Here is a 22268-nt window from a genome sequence, read left to right on the forward strand (position 1 = left end):
ACTCTGAGGAATTGGGCTCTGACAGGGGACAGGGAAGTGTTCTGGAGCAGTTTTTGGTATCACATGTGCTGTGGTGATTTATCTCTTCCATCACCTTTGAATTGTAGGTTCTCCCCTGCGAGGCTCCTGCAGCTTCCTGCTTGTACTAGGATGTGTCTTTCCAGCCCTCACTTCCCAAGTGTCCACCCAGATGTATCCCCCACCCTCGTGTTCTCAAGGTGTCCTTGTCCTGGCTCTCCCCAGCACTCTGCACTGTTTGCAGAATTCCTGTTTGACAGCGAGTGCTGCTTCCCAGACTTTTCTGGTTGCTGGTGGTGGGTTCCTGCCGTTACAACCCATCTCCAAACCCTCATTCTTCATGCAACATGTTCAAGACTTCACAGTGCAGGTGCTTCAGGAGCGACAGGAGATCATCCAGTAAAAGCAAAACTCCTTGTAGTGTTCAGCCACGAGGGTTTGTTAATATTCAGTAGGTGAATATATTCCTGAAACCTTCATTGGAGAATACCTTGGATGCTGCTGCATGAAACTCTCAGGGTTCCATTGGCTCATTTCTGAAGAATATGGCAAAATTTTCTCCTTCCCTTCTGTTGAGTTGTGAAGCTTCTGAAAGGCAGTGGAGCAGAGTGGGCACCCCAGGAGACTGGGATGTGTTTAGGGAATTCTGGTGTTTAGGGAATCCACCTCCCTTTCTGAGGGAATAGGGATAAGCTGCTTTTCCTGTCCCTGCTCTGCTCACCACCCACCCCAGCAGATGATCCCAGAAATCCAAGTCCTGGCCAGGGCACAGGGATTGGCAGCAGGATGACTTTTTTTTTTTTTGGTTGGTTCTGCCCTGCTGCACCTCAAAATAGAATTTCACTAGACCAGAGGATCTGGGACATTAAGCAAGTGGACATATGTTGTGCCTGAGGCTTTGGCTCTTCCATGGAGGAGGTTCAATGGAATTATCTCTGAAATGCAAAATCTTGATGTTCTTTCCTTGGAGAATTTCTTGGAGCTGTGGTTGAGGGCTGGACAAGCCTCAGTCCCTGCACTGGGAGGGAGGGATGGGCTGTACCTGCAGGTGGGAAGCTGAGGAACAGACTGGAACAGGTCAGCAATGGAATTGGGATTTTATGCTGAGTTTCCTGTGGCTGGTGGAGCAAATCCTGCATGGAGCTACCAGGACTGGACACAGCATGGGTGTCAGGGAGGGAAGGGCAGAGCTTTGTGCTTCCTGGCTTTGACTCAGCTGAGAGTGTCTGTGATCACACCTGGACTTTTTTCTTCTTTTCAGGGATGCTTGAATACGACCCAGCCAAGAGGTTCTCAATACAGCAGATAAGGCAGCACAAGTGAGTGTTCTCTTCCTGCTCCTCCTCTACCTGTGCTCCTGCTCTCACTTTCTGTTTCCTTTTTGACAGCAGACACATGGAAGTCACTAGATCTCCTTCCTCCAGCTCTGCTGGGGCTCTGGCAACCTCCACTTGGCTTTTTTCCTCCTATGAGAGCATCCGGTGAAGCACTGGAATTGCTAACCAGTAAATAAGGAATATGTTGGAAGTCTGTTTGTGGCATGCCTGCTTCTGGATAATTAAGGATTCTGGATAATTTTTTCCAGAGGCCAGCAAGTACTAATGGAGCAGAACAGGAGGTCCTGAAGTCTGTGTTATTGTAGTAGGACTGTTCAGTAATGTGTGTTAGTTCTGGCCAGTCTGGGGACAGAAATATCCCCTGGTATTTGCTCCATATGGAGTCAGTATGTGGAAAAGCGTTCCAGGACAATAGGAAATTTTTTTTTTTCTTTCTCTTTAATATCACAGTCCTCCCTCCCCCATATCCTCCCCCATTTTCCGTGCCATAGTCACGGGGGGAAATGCCCCGTTATCACTGAGGGTTTTTTTAAGGATCTGTTTGAACACGCAGGCTCCAAGCAGAGATTTCCTGGGCAGATAAAAGTAGAAGAACAAAAAGCATCATGAGGCTGCTTCACTGCGGAGGCTGCCTTAGCTTATCTCCTCTTGGAATGGGAAGTGCTTCTGAGGACAGGCAGAGCTGCCTCTGGACTGCAGCTGCTTGGCCTGTGAGCCTGCCCTGATCATTTTTGGGAGCTGTAAAAGCAGGGATGTGATCCAGGGGGGTGCTGAGCCCACTCCATACTGCAGGAACAGCACTGCTTTCCTCTTGTGTCTTTGGAAAAGCCGTGTGCTGTCAGGTGACAGTCCTTGGGAGGTGCCCAAGGAGCCACAGCCAAAACCTGAGAGGCCTGAAGTGCACTTGGGTTCTGCAGGGAGTGAGTGAGACCAGCTCCAACAGGGATTGGAGGGACCAGGGTGCAAGCAGAGCTGTGGGGCAGGGGTTATGGAGCTTCCCAGGTGATTAATTAATTGTAAGGATGACTCTTTTGTAGTAGCCAAGCCCCATGCCTGGGTTGTTTCAGGGACTCTGGATGCTTACAGGCACAGGCATCTTCCCTTCAAGGCTGCCTTTCTCTGCACGTGCCTCCCAGTACCAGTGGCCATGACCAGAGGGGATCAACTGGCCATGATTTGTCAGGAAGCACTGCAAAGAAGCAGGAATTAAGTCTGTGGAGTCATCAGTAGGTGTTGAGAAAAGCACTAAAAGCACTTCCCTTCCTGTGGCTGCAGCAGCCACCCCTGAACTCAGGAGCTGCCCTGGGCCCTCATGGGTCACTGCCAGGTGATTGAGCTGCTTCCCCAATTCCAGATACTCCATTTTGCCCTTCTCCCACGTGACAGTGAATTTTTGTGTCAGCATTGCCCAGCTGGAAGCACAGAGGTGTCTCCAGAGATGCTGCCTGTAGTTAGAAAGCTGAAGAAACTGGAGCACACCTCTGGCCCAGGGCAGCCACCGAGCTCCTCGGCTGCTGTGCTGAGGCTTTTCATCCCACAGCACTGAGAGGGGCTGAGGAAAGGTTCTACCTGCAAAACCAGGAGCATTTCCAAGGCTTAGGCTCTTATTAGTTTTGTGTGAGCTTAGCCAGTGCTTCTTAACAGGCTTTTCTCCCCTATTAGTAATTGCCTCCTTCCTCCTGCTGTGGCATCTAGTAATTGCATCAAGCACAGCAGAGCTTGTGGCCTGGGCCTTGGATGTGTCTTATTAGCTTCTTTTTGTGCTAAAGAATCCAGAGCTTGGTTCTCCTGCCTTTTCTTTAAATAGAAGCTTAGCCCTGATGCTTAACCTGACCCTGTTTTTTTTTGGTTGGTTTTTTTTTTTTTTTTTTTTGTAAATGGAGCACAGCAGTCAGGACAGCAGGCAGCCATTCAGGTATTGGCAAAGGGGTTTGGGAAAGCACTTTAGTAAGAAGACATTTGATTTCTAGAACCCTTAGATTTCATGTATTGGGGTGAATAAATAATGATTGTGGGTTTCTCTACATTCCTCCCCCCAAAAACATGTGCTAAGGACAGGAACTAAACCAGAAAAACATCAAGCAACTTCCCCAGGCTGCCCTGCTGGGATGGATCCCATCTCAAACCAGAATCACCCTGTGCCTTTCTCTGCTGCTGGAAGTCTCCTTTTATGTCTTTGAGCTGCTGTTCCTGGGGACTCACTCATATGGACAGTTGGGATCATCAAAGTGCTCAGAAATCAGCAGGAGCACCCTGGGCCCCAGGCAGGGGTTTTGCACTCAGGCTGCTGGACCAGGCTGGTGTCAGGGTGGTGGAAGGGGCAGTGTTCCCCTGCCCCGTGGGAAGGGTGATCCTGATCCCAAGGGAAGCATCAGAGAGCGAGTGTCCTGCAGCCACAGAGTTGGGGTTCAGGATCTGTCCTTCCCCACTTCCCCTTCCATAAAGTGTGAAGGCCCCTGCAGTGGGATCAGGGATAAAATCACTGGCTCAGGGGCACTGAGAAAGCACCAAGAGAGCACAGAGTGCTGTTCCATAGGGAGCAGAGCTGCAGGAGGCAGGGAAAGCATCCAGGCAGCCCAGCAATGGTAATCCAGCCATTCCTGTCAGCTATTCCAAATGCTTTTGCCCTGCAGCAGCAGAGGAATGCTAGAGGAAGAGTCTGCTGAGTTTCATCCCTGCCAGCTGCTTTCCTCCCTCCTCACTCCTGCAGCTGAACTGCATCAAACTCCTGTCTCTGCACTTTCAGTAGTACAGGACAAAGCAAAATGCTGCTCTGTTCAACCCAGACCTGGAGCTGGAAATGGAAATGAGTTAAACTTCTCCCAGCCTGTCATCTCAGAATTTAGGAACTGCCAGAAACCGATCCCTGAAGTAGCAGTGGAAGAGCCTGAAAACCTGCTTTCCCTGGAAGGATCTGAGCGGGATGATGTTCAGTGGAAAACCAGTGCTCATAGCTCAACTCTAGGAATATTTGGTGCTCCTGGGGTGGGGATTGTAGGGCAGGGAGGAAAAGCTGCCAAGAGCCTGGGAGTTCCATCCTCCTCCCTATGGATTATCCACCACCTCCCCTCTGCCCTGTGCTTTTGCTGAAGGACTTCCTGCTCATCCACCACATTTTGTTACTAATTCACTGACCTGCTGCAGCACTTAAAGTGATGCAGAATTCTACCTCTGTCCCTTGTTTCCAAGGCAACCATCTTCCCTTCCCTCTCTACAAGTGTCACACTTAATTTGTTCAGGCGCAGATCCGATTGCAGGAGTTCATAGCACGAGAGGGGAGGCCCTTCCACTTTCTGTTAGTGGAGGTGAATATTAACCTGAGGGCTGAGGTCTCCTTCTGGAGCTGCTGTGCTGCCTTCCCCAGCTCCTGTGGGGTTTGAAGTGTGGCTCTGGGATGCTGTGCTGTTTAAACCTGGGTACCAAACATCTTGGAAATCTGTGTGGTGCTGCTGAGGCCTCCTTTGCAGGGGCTGACTGTGCTCCTGGGCTGTGTTTGAGGGAGGGAGAGGGGCTTCTCTGAGCCTCTGCTGCTGCCTGTGCACTTGTGGGCTTTCCCCATCCCTTATCTATAGTGCCAGGCAGTGATCTCCCCTCAGCAGGACACAAAGAAGCATTCCTCTTCCTTCCTGAGGCACCTGGCTCAATCTTCCTGCCCTCTGGCAGCACATGGAAGGGATCTTTCTTCCTTTTACCCACATTCTGCATATCCGTTTTGTAACGTGGTGTGTCAAAGGACTGAATCTCCAGAACTTCTTGTAGGAGTCTGAGCCATCCCTGCTACCTCTGGTCCTGCCACCAGCTGGGAGAAGCTGCTGGTTTTATACTTTTTTTTGTTCTGAACCTGACTGAAGGGCTTGGACATCTCTTGATCCAACAAGAGCTGGAGCAGTGATTACAGGGACACTGCTATGTGTGTTGCCTTTCCCTGGGACACTGTGTGCCTTCCACAACTGCCTGTGAGGGAGCTGAGCTAAACTGGAAGCCTGTTCATTGCTGCTTGTGGTGACAATGACCTTCCAGGGAGCTCGAGGCCCTTACATGGCATCACAGGAGGTGGAGAATTGCTCATCCTGACCCTGGCTGGCAGGGCAGGGATCTGCAGCTTGGCATCTGCTCTCAGAGAAAACCATCCCTGTGCAAACCAAGCCAACTGCAATGTTTGTGACCCAAATGGGAAGTGAATAGCTGGGAGTGTTGGAAAGCTGCAGCTGTGCTTACAAGATTCTTATTTTAACCTTGCTTATACCAGGGCTTGAAAAGAGCAGAGGGAGGGCTTGTGATGGGAGATCTGAGCTTGGGAACTGCAAACCAAACGGGCTCATTAAGCACTGGGCAACCCAGATTCCTCTTTTCCTTCAGTCCTTGACCCTTCCTGTCTTATCTCCCCGTGGCTGACAGCAGCCAGGCCACTTGTGCCTGGCAGGATCACAATTAACACTTGTGCTGCTGCTGCCCGGGGGTTCTGAGCTTTGCAGGGCCTCAATGAGCTCGTGGAATAGGAAGAAATAAATCCCTTACTACTGCTGCCTTCACTCTGAAGCGTTTCTAAGCCACTCCCAGCCCTTTGAAACGTAGAGCAGAGAGGAATCTGCCTCTCGCAGAGGAATGTTCTGCACAAGGGGTGCTTCTGAGATCCAAAATCTTTTCCTCACCCTCAAGGTTAAAGCAGCTGCCACAAGCACCAGGTAATTCTGTGTGTGCCAGTGCAGTTGGCTCAGAAAACATCCCTGAAACTGGGAATAACTGGTGGAACAGGGCACTCATCAGCAGGGCTCTGACCCAGCCCATGTTTTGGGTGGTGGTGAGGGCAAGGTTGAGGAGGGGCTTTATCTCATGGCCATCACTGACCAGAAGCTGCTACTTTCTGGCTCAGGCAGTGGCTTCCTGAGGCAGATGAGGGTGTTCCAAAAGCCAGTGGTCCTCAGCTGAAGAGCAAATCTTCAGTGACAACCTCCAGCACCAGCAGAGAAAGCAAAATGTCTGTCCCTGCTGGAAAATCCTTGCCAGGAAATACTCCACTACTCCATACAGAATCGCTCAAGGCTCCTTCCAAGAGGTCTTTGAGTTTTCTTAGAACTTCAATGGATTTCTCTTTTCACTCTCTATCCTCATTACCATATATGCATATGCAAGTGTTTGAAATCACCTCCCAGAGGATGGAAGCATAATGACTGGAGTACAGTGATTCAGGTTTCTGCTGCTAATAAAAACCTATTTTTACTCTCCTGGTAAGTAGGACAGGAGGGAAGAGTGAGGCAGAGCTGAAATACAGCAAAATAAAAACACCAGTTACCATAGACATCCAGGCTTTTTCCCTTTAAAATTCTCCTTTCAACAGCGGTCACTCTGACCTCATTTGTCCTGGATATTCCCTTCTCCCAAGCTCTCTGGTGTGGAGTTTGGATCCCTCAAGCCCCCTGGCAAAATCAGCTGGTTGCTGGTGGTTCCTCTGCCCCTGTGCTGCTGATCCTGCCAGGCTGGATCAGCCCAGGCTGGATTTGCTGTCTTGGCAGTCATTCCTCAGTGAACAGAATCTCCAAGGAAGAGAAATGGATTGATGTGATGGGGAGAGCAATGTGCCACGTGTGTCACCAAGGAAGCCATCCAAGGAAGCCATCCATGGCATCTGTGAAGGGCCAGAATCGAGTTCAGCTGGTCCAGCTGCTGGGATGGGCTTTGCTTAACTCTTAGTGCCCCTTCAGAGACTAGAGGTGACAACTGCCAGATGAGATCTGAAGCAGTTCCTGTCCCTCTCCCCAAACAACACCTTCCTCCCTGCAGACAAGGGGCTGCAAAACTCCATTGCTGCAGAGAAAACAGTTTAAAGATGTTAACGGTGGAGCAGTTTCTGGATGAGAATTCACCCCTCCCTTGAATCCTGCCTGATTTGTCCCAGTAGCTGCATTTCCATTTGTTTATCTCCTCATTCCTCGCTTTTCCTGATAGTTTTGTTAGAGTCCCACTTTTTTTTTAGGCCGGCTGTCAAAGCAGTGTAAGACTAGAACAAAATTATAATTACAGCTCTGCGCAGGAGGTGCCTTCAGCCTTCCTTCCTGAAAGGAATTTGGAACTGGGGTGATAAAAACCAGATGGCTCAGGTTGGTGAGAGTTCTTGGGCTGGCTCAGGCCCTCCTCCGTGGTTGGAGGCCAGGAGTTACAGAATGCCAACTGCAGGGTGGGAAGCACTCGTGTCCCGTCAGGCTCATGTGGACTGGAAAGTTGTGCTAGAGGTACCTGAGTCTGGAGGAACTTCTGCTCCCACCCACATTTAGGGGGTCACTGGGAGTGTGGAGCACTCCAGCAGCGCTTCCAGGAGACTTTGGGTGCCCACATGTAGTACTGGGAGTTGTCTCAGACAGTCTGGAGTCAGAGCTCTGCTATGGGAGTACCACAGCAGATGAAAACCTAAGAGGTTTATCCCATCTGGCTCTGGGATGCTGCTGGGAAGCAGGCTGCTGGATTCCTGATCTGATTAAGAGCAGCTTTCGGAGACGATATCCTTTCCTGGCCAGATGGCAGCACAGGGTTTGGTGGTGATAGGAGTCCCTTGAGACAGGGGAGGATAAAAAGATAAACTAGAAGCATTTCTGCTGTGGCCTTGGTGCAAACTGGCTTTTAGAGGAAGCTGCTGCAGTTACTGCCCCTCTCCTCAGGCTGGGATCCTGCAAACTTGTGTCTGTTGGGCTGGATCATTCTCAGCTTCAGGATAGGGCAAGTTCCTTCTATCCTGCTTGCTTGGATAATAAAACTCAGGAGCTCTGGCAGCTCTGCTGGTGTATTTTGACTTACAGGTAGTTTGGGTTGGAGTTGGTGATGGAGAGGACGGTCCTGAGCTGCCCTCTGTGCCTGTCCCTCTGTTCCTGTCCTATTCCCAGTGTGTCCTTCAGCACACCCCAACACTGACACCTGGCCAGACCTTTTGGTTTCTCCTGACCTGGCATGGGTGGAGCTCCCAGCTCAGAATATTGGGGTGGGCTGGGGGTGGGCTCATTGGAGGACTTCTGCATGCCTGGTGCACTGACCCAGCTCTGCCCCTGGGCTCTCTGCAGCTGGTTTAGGAAGAAACACGCTCAGGCAGAGGCGCTGGTGCCCATCCCTCCCAGCCCCGAGACAAAGGACAGGTGGAGGAGCATGACGGCGGTGCCTTACCTGGAAGATCTGCATGGCTACAATGAGGAAGAGGATGATGACTTGTATGACATTGAAGATGATATCATCTACACTCAGGACTTCACAGTACCAGGTAGGGGAGAAGTGGTTGTGGGGGATTTTTTTTTTTATTTTTTTTTTTATTTTTTTTTTTTTTTGTGTGTGTGTTTAAAGGTTTTTTATTCAGGCCTCAAGGTCTGAATAATCCTTTCAGCAGAGGAGATTCTCGGTTGTGGAATGGTATGAGTGAGCCATGATGCTCCAGATTCCTCAGTCCTTGATTTGATCAACCAGATTGCCCATCCCAGTGTTAGCCCTGTGCCAGCTTCTTCCCTTCTCCCAGGAACAGCTGCTGCTGGACTCTGCAGTTAATTCTTTGGACCAGTTTTGCTAGAATGAGTTATCTGTGAACAGAACCCTGAAATGACGCTGCCTTCAGGGTATGTGGCACATTTAGGGGATCCCCTGCATGCTGGGAGACTGGTCCCAGCCTGGTTCTTGCCTTCCCCAGTTCCATGTCCATCCCAGCTGAGCAGGGTGAGCCCTGTGCTGGCAGGTGTCTGAGGATAAGGATCACATTGGGAGCACTGACACCAAGAATTTCACGTTCCTCATACCAACAGCAGCGTTTAAACCCAAATCAGAGCTGTTGTGGCAGATGACAGGCAGATTACTGGAAGATCTTCCATGTTCTCTATGTAACTTGTGCTGTTTCAGAGGGATTAGAGACGTAAAGGATGAGAAGGTCTGGCGAGGTGGGATGTGCAGTGTTTGTGGTGGGCAGGAATCCCCTCAACACTGGGAACACACTCGTGGGAGGAGCAGGGTGAGGAGGGTCCCAGCACAGACCCTCGGTGGCTTTGTGAGGCATTGCACAGGCGGGGGCAGCTGCAGAGGGAATCAATATTAATTTCTCCACCAAAGTCTTCCTGCAGCATCCCTTTGAACCTGCCTAGTGCTGCATTTCTAGCAGTGATCCCATATTAAAATATAAATGAAAAGCCCCCGTGTAGATGGGGGATCAGTTCAGCTGTGGCTCTGCTGGGCAGCCAGAGCAGGAGTGTGAGTGACTCACGGGTGGGGGTGGGTGTTGGGTTTGAGGCGGGGGAAAGAGGAAACCTCATTAAATCCTGTGTTCTTCAGAGGAAGAAGGGGCTTTGAGGAAGTGCTTTCATTTTTAAAGGGTTATTTAAAGATTCATGCAGCTCTGTGGGGAGATGTAAATGTTCCAAGCCCTTGGTTCAATCGGTGTTAAACATCCCATCCAGGGAAGTGCTAGGAGAGGATGGAGAGGAGGATGGCTGTGGCCTGGAGGCAGAATCCTCAATCCTCTCCCCAGATTGTGCAGTGAAGGGATGTGATCCTCCTGGTCTTGCTCTGTGCTTTTGTGCTGCTTCAGGTCTAGGGGCTGAGCTCTGCTCTTTCCTATCCTACATTAACCCTTCCTCTGCTGCAACCTCATCCTGCAGCACCTCCTCCTGGGATTTTCAGTCTGAGGCTGGAAAATACAGCCAGGGCTGGAGCTCCTGAGCCAAGCCTGGTGCTCAGGAAGCTGCATTCCTGGCTGCTCATGGTGCCTGTGTGCTCAGTCTGACAAACAGCGATTCAAAGGCTCTTTGCGGTGTTATTTTGAAACCTTTTTTGGTGCCTGAATGAGCTGGATGCGGAGCCATTAAGAATGTGAGGGGTGGCAGGGATGAGCAGCCACGTTCCTGGTTCCTCTTTCAGCTCTCCCTTTATTTATATTATTTTTAGCCCTGCTGGTGGTGAGGGTGAGGTGGGCAGGAGCTGCTCGGGCAGACACAGCGCTGGGTCAGCGGTTCCGCGGGGGCAGCAGTTGCCAAGACTTCAACCCGTGCTGAATTTTTATTTTCATTAATTTGAACGTCAGCAACTGTCATTGGTGAAGGAGGTAAAATTAGCTCACGATTCACCTCCCTCCTCGATATCCATAATAGACTCCCGGGACTGTGCTTTTGAAGCAGGGAAGGAGAGGAGGAGGGAAGAGTCACACAAAAGACAAGTGAGCTGTTTGGATAGATTCTTTTTCCCTCCCCAGTCAGAAATGTTAATTGACTTGGCCCGAGTTCAGCCGAGGGAGGGGAAGGAGCAGTGCTCAGCTTTGCTCTGACTGGGGTTGTTTGAGGCTCTGCAGTTGTGCTGGTGGGATGGCACAAAAAACCTGGAGCTCTGGGGTGCTGCAGCCGTGCCGTGCTGGGGCTGTGGCCTGACCCGTGGGAGCCCCATGCCTCGAGGCTCTGGGGCCTTTGTGTCTCTTCTAGAACTTGGCCCCCTGAGCCCTTTCCAGCCCTGGAGGAGTCCATAAGCAGGGCCATGAGCTTTGTGCTCATGTGCCAATCACTGCCAGAGTGCTGGAGGCACTGGCACATGCCCTGGAGGGGGGCAGAGCACCCATCCCTGCAGTCCCTGAGCTGGGCTGGGCCAGAGTTCCAGGCTGGGCACTGCAGGTGCCACTGGCCCCAGCAGTGCCAGGGTTGGGTGCCAGGAGCAGTCCCTGGTCAGTCAGTCCCTGTCTGTTCTCATGGCAGGAGTGCTCAGGTAAGCAGCCCCGAGGCAGTGACTGGAAGCTGTGGCAGCGCTGGGAGCCTTGGGAGGGATACAGGGGGAGGTCCAGGAGGAAATCAATTGCACGTGTATCCCAGGATACACCCACCCCTCGCTCCCCATCTCTGGCAGTGGCCAGGGATGATGTGGCAAGGCACAGGGGTCCGAGGGGAGACCCCCAACGTGCTCCCCCAGAGCAGCCCTGTGTGTCCCCCCCCGGCTCCCAGCAGTGGGGTGATGGTTGGCGCAAGCGGAGCTGACGTCCCGCCCGGCCTTGGCAGAGAAAGGATTGAGCATCCTTTAAAGAAAATTATACATAATCGTCTTACAGCCTTTGCTTCCACTCAAACCTCTGAGTCATAACTGAAGGGCCCTGGAGCGTGACGTTCCTGCTGGAAGGAAATTGCCTCGGCTGGATCCGGTAGGGGGGAGCCAGGGGCCTGACGAAGCCTCTCCTCAGCCCCGTGTTGGGCTGGGGGCTGCGCCGTGCTCCTGGTGGGAGCACCCCGGGATGCAGCCACATCCCTCTGTCACTCCCCAAGCGAGGGGACGTGACCCCAGCGCCGGCTGTGGCAGCAGGAGATGCCTCTGGAAATGGCTCTTCACCTGCTTTGCTGAGTCACGAGGAGCTGAGGAGGGAGAAGGGCTGATGACACCCATGGGGTGTTCCCTCAGGGGACAGTGACACAGCTGAACCCCGGCCCTGCCAGGGGAGGCTGCCCCGTTCTGCAAACACACCCAACCCCTGCTTGTACCCCAGGTTGGTACCTGGGGCTGGGACCTGCAGAGAAGGCAGGAGGAAGAGGAGCGACCTCATCCACAGCTCCCCAGAGGAGCTGGGCTGCTGCCTGGGGTCTGGAGCAGGGCAGGGAGGAGGGGACGCTGCGTGTGCTGGGGGAAAGGGTCCAAACCAGCCCTCGAGGGCAGCGGGGAGGGAGGAGCAGTCTCAGGCTCCCAGCCTCGCACATCCCGGATTGGGGATTCCCTCCCTCCTGCGCAGGAACAGGTTCGGGTTTCCCGCAGGAGCAGGATCCACCCCGGGCACTGGGAAGGGGATGCTCCTTGCAGGTCTGCCGCCAGCCCCTCACTGTGGCCGTTCCCTTGCAGGACAGGTGCCTGAGGAGGAGGCCGGGCAGAACGGGCAGAGCCGCGGCAAGGGGCTGCCCAAGGCCGTGTGCATGAACGGGACGGAGCCGGGGCAGCTGAGCGCCAGGGCCAAGGGCGAGCGCCGGGCCAGCGCCTCCTCCAACCCCTCCCGCAAGGCCTGCTCCGCCAGCAGCAAGATCCGCAAGCTCTCCACCTGCAAGCAGCAGTGAGCTCTGCCCAGGTACTGCTGGGGCACGCCGGGCTCTGCCCCATGGAGCTGGGGGACAGCTGAGCCTGCCCCAGCCGTGGGCACGGGGAGGGAGTTGAGGGGTGTTTCGTAGTTTGGGTCCTGAGCATCCCTCTGCAGAGTGCCTGGCAGCCAGGGCCTGGATCTCCTGTGGTGCTGGGGGTGCAGAGCCCGGAGGAGACCCCCGTGCCCTGCTCTATTCTGCCCTGTCATGTGAGAGGTGCTGTAGTGATCTCTTTCTCCTCCTGGGCTGTGGCTAGGCTGTGCCATGGCACCCCCTTTCCCTGGCACCACGGCCCCTCTGCCCTGCTCCCTGCCTGGATTTGGGGAGCACAGAGGGATGCCGAGCCCCAGGGTGCCCCCAGAGAGGCTCCCATGGGACCTGCCCCTGTCACCCGTGGCCAGGCCACTGCCATGCCCAAGCCACTTCCAGGGGAAGCTGAGCCCACTCCCTGCTTCCCCCCTTTCCTTCCGGCTCCTTCCTCCCCAGCTCCAAGCCCTGTCCCCTCCTTCCCACCCCTCATTCATAACGGAGCCAGCAGTGACTCATGTTCAGCCTCATCCGCCCCCGGCCTCATGCTCGTCACGGCGCTGCTGGGGCTGAGCTCTGTTATCTCCTGGATCACGACCAGCTTTGTGGTGTGAAAAAAGCCCAAAATAAAAGCCAGATCCTCCCCCTGCAGCTGTCAGAGGCCCGTGGCAGCTCCATCTTTAATTCATGGGGGCAGTGAGTCACCTGCGGGGAGTCAGTGCAGCCGGAGCCTGGGATGGAGCTCCCCGGGACCTGCTGCTCCTCCCGCTGCTGCAGGGAGAGGAAGCTCCTCCAGCACTGCCCGAGCCTGGCTGGGTCACTCCCCCTCTTAGCCTAGAAACCTTTAGAAGGAAGGGGATGCTCCCCTCCTTGGCATAAAACATTCCTTGGCGCTGTTTTCTCCTCGGGGATTTCGCTTTGGGCAGGTCTGGGCTCACCTGGCTGAGGGACCACGTGCTGTGGGAGCCTCTAAAACCTTCCAGGGACAGCACAGGGATCCTGGGCCCCTCGCTCCCATCCCAGGATGCCAGAGGGAGTCCCAGGGCAGGGTGCAGAGCAGGAGCAGAGCCAGCACCCCAAATTGGGCAGCCCCTGCCATCCCTAACCCCCTTCTCTCTGTTCTCCCCACAGCGTCCCTGGGCCCAGGCCAGCCTGTGTCCCCCTCCTTGCCCCAGCTCTGCCTCTCTCCTGGGACTGGACTGTGCTTGCAATCCAAAAGGAAACCAGAAGAAACCAACCAAGGAGCCCAGCCCCCCTTCCCTCCCTGCACCCCCTGCTCCGGCCAGCGCCAGGACACGAAGCTGCAGTGGCCAGACCTTCCCCCTCGGACACCTGGGAGTTGAACTCTGCGGCTGCCAGGACGCTGCCCCCTTCCCCCCAATCACTCTTTGCCAATCAAGACACTGATTCTGTTTTTAATTTTGCGATGGGAAGGGTGGGATGAGGGGTCTGGGGGGGTGGGGACCCTCCCCCTCCCCCCTGCCAGGCCCCCCGGCCGTGTAGAGTCGTGCAAAGCCATTGCCGTGCACTTTATGTTTTAGACTACTGTTATATATTATATATTTTCCTCTTATTTTTGGGGGTTTTTTTCTTTGTTTTTTGTTTTGTTTATATTTGCAGTATATTTAGAGATTCCTACACATCGTGATGTGTTAAAATAAACCAGATGAGGAAAAAAAACAAAAAAAACAGGTATTAAGACAAAGCAGAACTCTGTTACACCTGCATGCTGCACGGGGGCTCGGAAGGGAACAGGGCCCAGGAAGGGCTCAGAACTTGGGAGGAATCTGGGCTCCAAAGGGATCAGGGTGGTGGCAGCCACTTGGCTTTTTTTCTGCTTTTTTTTTTTTTTTTCTTTTATCCCCTTTTTTTTCTTTTTCTTTTTTTTTTTTCTTTTTTAAAGAAAAATAAAGTGAAAACAGCAGGTGGGTTTCATGTCCTTCCTTCTGCAGCAGGCAGGGTCAGGGGTATGACCAGCCCCTCCTCCTTTTCCTTTTGGAAGGGCACAGTCCCACAGAAAAACCCTGCACTTGTGGGGCAGTGCCAGGCCCGGAGCCCCCCTGCCCACACCCCCACATCCTTGGAGGCAGAAGGTAAGAAAAGAGCTCAGAGATGTCACTGTTTGGGTTTTTCTCTTTTGTTTATAGACTTAAAAACGCAGAGGTGATGGAGGGAGAGCTTTGGGCAGAGCCTGCACAGAGGGAAGGGGCAACCCGGCCTCTACTCGCATGCAATGGGGGTTTGGGGGGGCCCTGCCTGTCCTCCCCCCCGCTGCCGAGTCCCAGGTGCCACAGCCAGGGTAGGGCTGGGGCAGTTTTTTTTTTTTATCTCTTTTTCACCCATTCTTTGAAACACAAAATAAAAACCCAATAAAAAGTGAACATGCCCCCCCCCAACCCCGCCCCCACCTCCGGAACAGCAGCAGCAGCCTCTGTAAAAATCAATAAATATCCTTGAGCCCCCCCTGGGCTCCTGGGGTGGTGGGGGGCACTGGGGGTCACCCGCAGCACATGCTGGGGATGCCCCCTCTGCTCTCACCCTGTACCCTGGCCCGGGGGGCAGCACCAGGGCAGGCATCGGGCAGCCCTCACCCCTCCAGGGGGTATTTTTGGGGTCCCCGGGGCCGATCCTTTCCCCTCTGCCCCTCTGGGGGCAGGGGGTCCCCCAGGAGGTGCTTGAGCCCCTCAAGAATCCCCCTGGCCCTGCTTCCAGTTTAGATCCCAGGCTCCCTGCAGATCTTGGGGGGCGGCAGGTTTGGGATTGAGGAGGTGACTGCCCCCCACAAACTACCCCTGGCCGGGGTGGCACCGCAGCATCCCCCGGAGCGGGGACACCCAGCTCCGGCCCCTTCCTGGCGGGGACGTTCCCGGCCGGAGGAGAGGCTTATTGCTTGTAAAACCACGGAGAGAGGGGAGAGCCGAGGTGCCACGGGGACTCAGCGGGGTGAGGGCTTCGGCCAAGTCCCTCGACGCTGAGCCCCGGCCAACGCGCGGCTTCTCCACCGTGCCCCGACCCCCGGGGCTCCCCCAGCCCAGGCCCTCGCTCCCGGGAGCCGGGGGGCTCGGCCACCCCACGCTACCGGACCCCCGTGCTGAGTTACAGCCGGGGGTCCCCCCGTGCCCTCCTGGCCTGGCCGGGACCCCCTTCCCGCACTGGGAAGGGTACGAAGCCGGCAGCGGGAGGGGATGAAGCCCTGAACCCCGGCGGGGGCCGAGCCCCCCTGTGCCGGGGTCTCTCCCCCCCGTGCTGGGCCTAGACCGTGCTGTGGTCGGGGGGAGCATCACTGGCCGCCACGGCCACCGTGCACTCGGGGGTCTCTCTCTCCGCCGCTTTCCTCAGGTGCCCGTAGAGCCGCTCCTCCAGGCCGCCGGCGATCTTGTCCATCAGCTCCGAGCCGGAGCCCAGCCCCAAGCACCGCCCGGAGCCGGGGCAGTCATCGTCCTCAGGGGGCTCCGAGCCAGCCTTGGGCTCGGGGGCTGCCTCTCCGGGCTCCTCCACGATCACCTGGATCTCGGGGTCGGGCAGCGCCGGGCCGGGGGGGACCCCATCGGACGCCTCCGCCGCCTCCTCGTCGCCGGCGCTGACGATGCGGGGCAGGGGGCTGTGGAACCGGGAGTCCAGCGGGTAGTTGGCGCTGTCGCCGCGGCGCAGGGGGGTCCGGTGCCGCTCCAGCGCCGGGTACCGCACGCCGGGGTCGCTGAACTGCTTCGTGTGCTGCCACTGCTTGCGCAGGTGGGTGCGGGAGCGGTGCTTGCCCCGCAGCGGGGACTCGTCGAACTGGGGGTCGTGGCGCACGAAGGCGTTGAACAGCGCGTCCGTCTTCTCGTCGATGCTGTAGTCCCGCCGGGGCAGCCCCTCCCGCCCCGGGAACATCTGCCCGTACGGGGACCAGGCCAGGGGGCTGTGGGGACGGAGGTGTCCCCCACCCGCCGCGCCCAGGGTCGTGCTCCCCCCCTCCTCCTCTTCCTCGTCTTCCTCCTCCTCCGGGTCCCGGCCCTCGAAGCTCTCAAAGATGGTTCCTTTCCGCCCGGCGCTGGTGAAGCAAATGCGCTTCTCGGAGGCTGTCTGGTCCTTGGGGGGGCCCTCCTCGCCCCCCCGGCTGGGCGCCTCGATGGAGGCGTAGCCACTGTCCATCTGCAGCAGCTTGCGTGTGCCGGGCTCCGACTCCTCCGCCTTGGGCCGACCCCAGAACTTCTCCTCGGGGCCTTCAGCCTCATCCAGGGAAGGGGAAGGGCAGGGGGGCACGCCGCTGGCGGAGGAGACGCTGTCCCCGCCGTCGCTGCGCACCGAGTCCTGGTCGTTGCTGCGCTCGGAGGCCGCGTACAGCTCCAGCGAGGCGCGCAGGCTCCAGATGTCGTGGTAGGCGCTGGGCTGCTCGGGCACGCTGGACTCGCCGGGGCTGCCCGCGCCCCCCTCGCCCGGCTCTAGCCTGCGGGCAGCACCCCGGTGTCACGTCAGGGACACGGGCAGACCCCACAGGCAGCGGGCAGGGATGTGCCAGCCCGGCCCCTGCGGGCTCCACAGCAGTGCCGTGGTGCCACCTGGTCCTCCGTGCTGCCGCAACCACCGTGCCCACGTCCCAACCCAACCTCCCCCTCAGCAGCCTTCCCCAGACCCCTCACCCCAGAGCCGGTGGCCCCACAAGAGCCGCAGAGGTGGGAGCCCCCCATGCCCAGGGCAGCGCAGGGTCCCTCGTTGCCTTCCCCTCTGCCCTGCCCGGCTCACCCATCCCCATCCCCACTTATCTACTGAAAAATACCTGCCGAGAGAGGGTGGGGGGCTGGCGGGGGAGGGCAGGAAGGGGCCCCCCGCGGGGTGGAAGGACACGTCGTCCGTGTGGGCAATGTACTGGATGATGTCGGTTTGATGGGGGTCCCGGTCCTCCTGGTCCATGCTCTCGCTGGCCGCCCGCTGCCTCTGAAACTGCCGGCGCTTGGGGGATCCTGGGGGGCACAGGGCAGGGCTGGGGGGACAACCCAAGCGGCACCAGCGGCCCCCCACCCACACACGCCCACCCGCCTGCACAGCCCGGGGGGGCCCCGCTGAGCCCCACCTCTGGTGTCCAGGCTGGACGCCCGCTGGGTGCTCTCCAGCTTCCATTTCTTGATCCTGAAGTAGGGGCTGGCCCCGTCCAGGCTGGCGTGGCGACGCAGGCGGGTGAAGAACTGCAGGACGGTGCCCTGGGGGGGGGTCTGGGGGTGCTCCCCGGGGCTGGCACTGCCCACCCCAGCCGCCTTCCCGCTCCTGGGTGCTGCTGTGAACTGGGGGTACGGGGGGGCCGTGAGTGCCTGCTCGGATCCAAGCATGCCTCCCCAGCGCCCCCGCATCCCACTCGGCTCCTTTGTCCTCTCCGAAGAGCTGGGCTGCAGCAGATGCACAAATGTCCCCCGGGGCAGGGACGAGGTGGGGGTGGAGGGGGGCAGAGCCTATTTCTAGCTGGATGCCCACGTCTCTTCCTGAGCCCTGGCACGGAGCGAGGGGGCAGGGATGGGATCTGGGGGAGCAGGGAGGGAGCAGGACAGGACCCTTGGGGCTGTGCAGGCTGGGAGCCCCTTCCCAGCCCCAGCCCCTCGCCCCAGCACTCACCGAAGGCCCCTCCCCGGAGTCGGAGGAGGCGGACGGGCTGGCCTCTGTGAAGCTGGTGTCCACGGTGGAGTTGTAGGTGTCCCCGGGCAGGGCTGAGCTGGGGCCCACGGCATGGCTGGGGAGCACTGGCCGGGGCAGGGCCCCTGCGGGGGGCTGCAAGGCAGAGCACGCTCAGGGGGTCTGCACGAGGGTGGCGACAAGGAGGGGCCCCTGCACCCCAGGACCTCCTGTCTGTACTTCCAGCAATGCCCTGAGACTCCCATCCTGGGCCCAGCGGTGCCTCCCTGGGGTGCTGCAGGATGCCTGACCCCCGTGTCCCCTCTGTCCCTCAGGCACCAAGGGCTCACCTGGAAGATGGCGAGGCCAGGCTTGGGCGGGGGCAGGCGGGGGGTCATGGCCAGGCTGTTCTCGCTGGACTCGCACTCGTGGATGGTGACAATCTTGAGGGCAGGCGGCGGGAGGTGCAGGTGAGTCAGGCGGGCGTTCTTCAGGTGGTGGAAGTCCCCTTCTGTCAGCGTGTACCTGTGGGACAGCCGGGTCAGGAGGGGCAGCTCCAACTCCCTGTCCCCCACTCAGCCCAGAGCTTCACCTCCTCCCCTTCTCCTGGGTCTTCTTGCCCTGGTCAAAGAGCGCGGCCTCGTTGAAGGAGACGCGCCGGGCGGTGGAGGAGCTGGAGGACAGGAACCGCTCGCTCTCCGCATCCCGGTAGCTGGAGGACGACAGGCACTCAGGGTCCTCCGCTTTGCCAGAGATATCTGCAGAGAAGGGGGTCAGCAGCCAGCTCCCCTCACCATCGTGGACCCCAGCTGCCCCAGCTGAGGCTTGGCAAACTTGTTGCACTCATGGCCCCAATGCCAGCCCGGAATTCCCCGCTCCCAGCTGCCAGTCCTGCTCCACAGCCAGGGATGGACAATGGAGGGCAAAAGGGGTGTGTGGTGGTCACTGCTGCGGGGTCGGGGGCTGCACCTTGGGAGGGGAGGGCCCAGGAGCTGCCTCACTTCCTTCCCCAGAACTTGGGATGCAACTGGGGGGGATCAGCGCAGCACTCGGGTCACTCACCCTGTGCCTGCTGCGAGTCATCCAGGTAAGTGGTGTTGGTTTTCTCAGGGTCATCGCTGGCTCTGCAGGGGGAGAAGGGTCAGAGGTGCCCGGGCCAGGCCCCTCCCGACGGTGCCACACACCCCGGGGACAGTGACATCACCCCTCGCCCACCTGGAGTGCCGGCGGTCGGCCTCGCAGCAGCGGCGGCAGATGATCAGGATGCCCGAGAGCAGGACCAGGGTGCCCCCGATGAAGATGGAGAGCAGGGCGAGGAGCAGCACATACCCATCCTGAGGGGACACCTCGCCGGGCACCGCCTGCCCGGGTTCCAGGGGGTTGAGCCCCGGGGACGCGCTGGGGGAGCCCGGCCCACCCCAAACCTGCCCCCGCCGCGCTGACGGCAGCGCTGCCCCCGCCGCCCCCGGGCCCTGCCTGCACCAAGGCAACGCAGCCGGGGAGGCTGAGCCGCCCGCGGCCCCCGCGCCCGCTGGGAGTGGGAACGGGCTTGGGAATGGGGACGGCCACAGGACCCCCAGCCCTGCCCCACCGCGGGGGTCGGTGCTGTCTCCCCCTGCCCGGGGCAGAGGGGCTGATCCGGCAGCAGCGCCCAGGCCCCCGGACCCCCCGCACCCAGAGCATCCCAGCGGCGCACGGGGCGCCGAGAACTGTCACCCGCTGCCAGCGCTGGCAGAGCAGCGGGTGACAGCGGGGCTGCTGCCGTCCCCACCCCAGTGAAGACGCCAGCCCCACGGCAGCCGCGAGAACCCCGGAGCTCCGAACATGCATCCTCCGTCCCGCGGGACCCCGAGGCTGGCGGCGCGGGGAGGGGCGCCAGAGACAGGCGGGGGCAGGCAGGGACAGACAGGACTCACCGTGGCGCTCTCGGTCCCGTTGTCCCAGGGTGTTGGGTCATCGCTCATGGTCTGTCCCGGCCCGAGCGTGTCCTGGGGCGGGGGGAGACAGAGGGAGGCACCGGCCGGGACGGCGGAGCCGGGCCGGGGGCGGCGGCGGTGGCTCCTGCCCGGCCCCTGCCCGGCACCGCGGTGCGGAGCTGCCGGGAGGGACCGGGAGGGAGGGACCGGGATGGAGAGATGGAGGGAGGGACCGGGATGGAGAGATGAAGGGAGGGTGTGCTCAGGGGAAGGAGGAAGGGATGGAGGGTGTGGTCAGGAGCGAAGCAGGGATGGAGGGATGGGCAGGAGAGGGCAGAACCGCTGCCCCTCCCCACGGAGCCCCTCACCCCCTCCGGGCACAGCCACCTCCCGCGCCCAGCCCCCGGACTCGCGTGGGCACAACCCCCGGCCCCGCGAAGAGCGGCCACGGTCCCCACGCCCGGCTGGGGCCGGAGCCCCCAAACCGTGGCTGGTGCCGGTGGCCAGAGCTGGCCCGGGGGTTGAAATGCCTGCCCCAGGTCTGGGGGTCCCCGGGGGCCAAACGCAGCCCCAGCCCCGCCGCCGGGGGACCCCCGGGCCGCGGAAGCTCGTGGGGAGCCGCGCCGGGGGCTCCCGGTAGGGCCGGGGGGCAGGTGGCCGCCCCACGGCTCGTGGCGTGGGTGTCGCCGGAGCGCGACGGGTGACGCTCGTGAGTCATGCCGAGAGCGGCTCCGTCACCGGGCTGTCCGCGCGGGGGGGACACCGAGGGGCCGGGGGGGCCGCGCCGAGCTCCCGAGGACCGAGAGCCGCCGGGACGGGGGTCCCACTCCCCTCCTCCGCGGCACCGGCCCTGCGGCCTTTGGGGACCCGGCGGGGACCTCATCCTCATCGCTCTCCCGAGGGTCTGGCCCTCCCCGGGGGCTTCCGAGCTCCAGCTCCCGCTGCGAGGCTGTGTGTCCCCTCCGGCTGTCCCCCCGGGTGTCCCCAGGCTGCTGGAAGGGCTGAGTCTGGGGGCGATGCGCCCCTTCCCCTACCTCTGCCCGCAGCCCGGCGATGCCGTGCCGGGGACCCCCGGAGCGGGCAGGGGTGGGCACTTGGAAGCCGCTTGGAAGAATTAGGTCAGTGAAAAATGTGAATGGAGCCCGTGAAGGGGTGGGGACTGTCACTCGTGGGGACAGCGCAGGGGCAGCCGTGTCGCAGCCCTGTCACAGGTCGGGGTATCAACCCCTCGGAGGGATATCGGGGTGTTGGGAACCCCCCGCCTACAGCGGGCCCCGCGCCTCTCCAAGGGGGTGGGATGCAGCACGAGGTGAGGGGACCCACCCCGCGACCCCCGAGAAAGGGTAAAGGGGTTTGGGGGGGGGTCCCGCTTCCGACCACATGGGGGGACCCCGGGCGAGGGGGCTGCGGCTCCACGTGGCATGGGCGCCCCACGGGCGGGATCCCTGTGGGGCACCCTCAGGGCCGAGGCAGGGGGAGCGGGGGGCCGGGGGGAGCGGGAAGAATGTCCCTCCTGTTCCCCATCATGGAGGAATCCCGTCTCCATGGCGACGGGACAGGAACAGGACGGCCATTGTCTGGAGGAGGGGGCCGGTCCCCGGGCTGTCCCCCCCCGGGGGGGACACGGGGCGGGACCCGGGGTCGCCGCCAGTGCCCGGGGCGGGGGCTCGGGGTCGGGGGATCCCGGTGGTGCCGCGCCTCCGCACGTGGGAAGGGGTGCGGGGGGCGGGCCGGTGCTGCGCCCCACGCGTGTGTGCGACCCACGGGGTCCGGCTGGAGCGGGGCTGGGCCGGGGGCGTGGGGGGGACCCGCTCTGCCCCCCGTGACTGCAGCCCCGCGCCCCAGCCTAGTGACGGGGATGCAGTCAGGGATGTGGGGCGGGGATGGAGGCAGGGATGCGGGATTCGGGCAGGGATGCGGGATGCAGGCAGGGATGTGGAGCAGGGATGGAGACAGGAATGTAGGATGAGCGATGAGGGATGCGAGCAGGGATGTGGGACAGGGATGTGGGGCAGGAATAAGGGATGCAGGCAGAGCTGGTGACAGGGCTGGTGACAGCGAGGCAGGAGCCCCCGGGACCTCTCGGCGCGGTAGGGCTTGATGGTCTCCCCTCGGCCGGGCCGGCTCCCTGTGTCGCGATAGGGGCTGTCGCGAGGCGGCGGAGCCAGACACTCACCTACAACCGAGACCGGGGCTCCATCGCCGCCGCTGCGCTCGGTGCGGCGGGGCGGCCCCGGGATTTATGAATGAACCGGAGCCGCCCCCGCGCGGCGCGGGAGTCACGTGGGGACCGGGGCTGCCCCAGCCCTGCCTGCACCAGCCCTGCCGGTACCCCT

General features: G+C 59.5%; 2 protein-coding genes across 2 annotated transcripts in view; one reads left to right on the top strand and one right to left on the bottom strand.

Annotated features, from left to right (window-relative positions):
- Positions 1-14360, top strand: part of STK11 (serine/threonine kinase 11) — a 32319-nt gene extending 17959 nt beyond the window's left edge. Inside the window, exons 7-10 of the mRNA XM_021546166.4 lie at positions 1280-1337; positions 8405-8598; positions 12177-12396; positions 13565-14360. Of these exons, the coding sequence (XP_021401841.1) occupies positions 1280-1337; positions 8405-8598; positions 12177-12385 (461 nt within the window). The 3' untranslated portion in view covers positions 12386-12396; positions 13565-14360. The remainder of the gene's footprint in view (positions 1-1279; positions 1338-8404; positions 8599-12176; positions 12397-13564) is intronic.
- A 194-nt stretch (positions 14361-14554) lies between these two features.
- Positions 14555-22236, bottom strand: CBARP (CACN subunit beta associated regulatory protein). Its single transcript, XM_021546173.3, has 10 exons — positions 22109-22236; positions 19933-20004; positions 19232-19377; positions 19079-19140; positions 18609-18774; positions 18367-18541; positions 18020-18172; positions 17487-17694; positions 17193-17376; positions 14555-16862 (listed from the first exon to the last, which is right to left on the bottom strand). Exons 2-10 carry the CDS (start codon positions 19978-19980, stop codon positions 15686-15688), a joined length of 2319 nt encoding a protein of 772 aa, XP_021401848.3. The 5' UTR covers positions 19981-20004; positions 22109-22236; the 3' UTR covers positions 14555-15685.
- Between the last annotated feature and the right edge of the window lie 32 nt (positions 22237-22268).

This window comes from Lonchura striata, chromosome 28, assembly GCF_050655825.1.
Source record: "Lonchura striata isolate lonStrDom1 chromosome 28, ASM5065582v1, whole genome shotgun sequence".
Taxonomy (NCBI): Eukaryota; Metazoa; Chordata; class Aves; order Passeriformes; family Estrildidae; genus Lonchura; species Lonchura striata.

Excerpts from the sequence above, each read along its gene's own strand:
- CBARP (XM_021546173.3), bottom strand. The coding sequence starts at position 19,980 with ATGAGCGATGACCCAACACCCTGGGACAACGGGACCGAGAGCGCCACG. Across the intron at positions 19,378-19,932 it reads ACGGGACCGAGAGCGCCACG|GCGGTGCCCGGCGAGGTGTC; the intron begins GTGAGTCCTGTC and ends GAACCCGGGCAG. Across the intron at positions 18,775-19,078 it reads TGACTCGCAGCAGGCACAGG|ATATCTCTGGCAAAGCGGAG; the intron begins GTGAGTGACCCG and ends CCTTCTCTGCAG.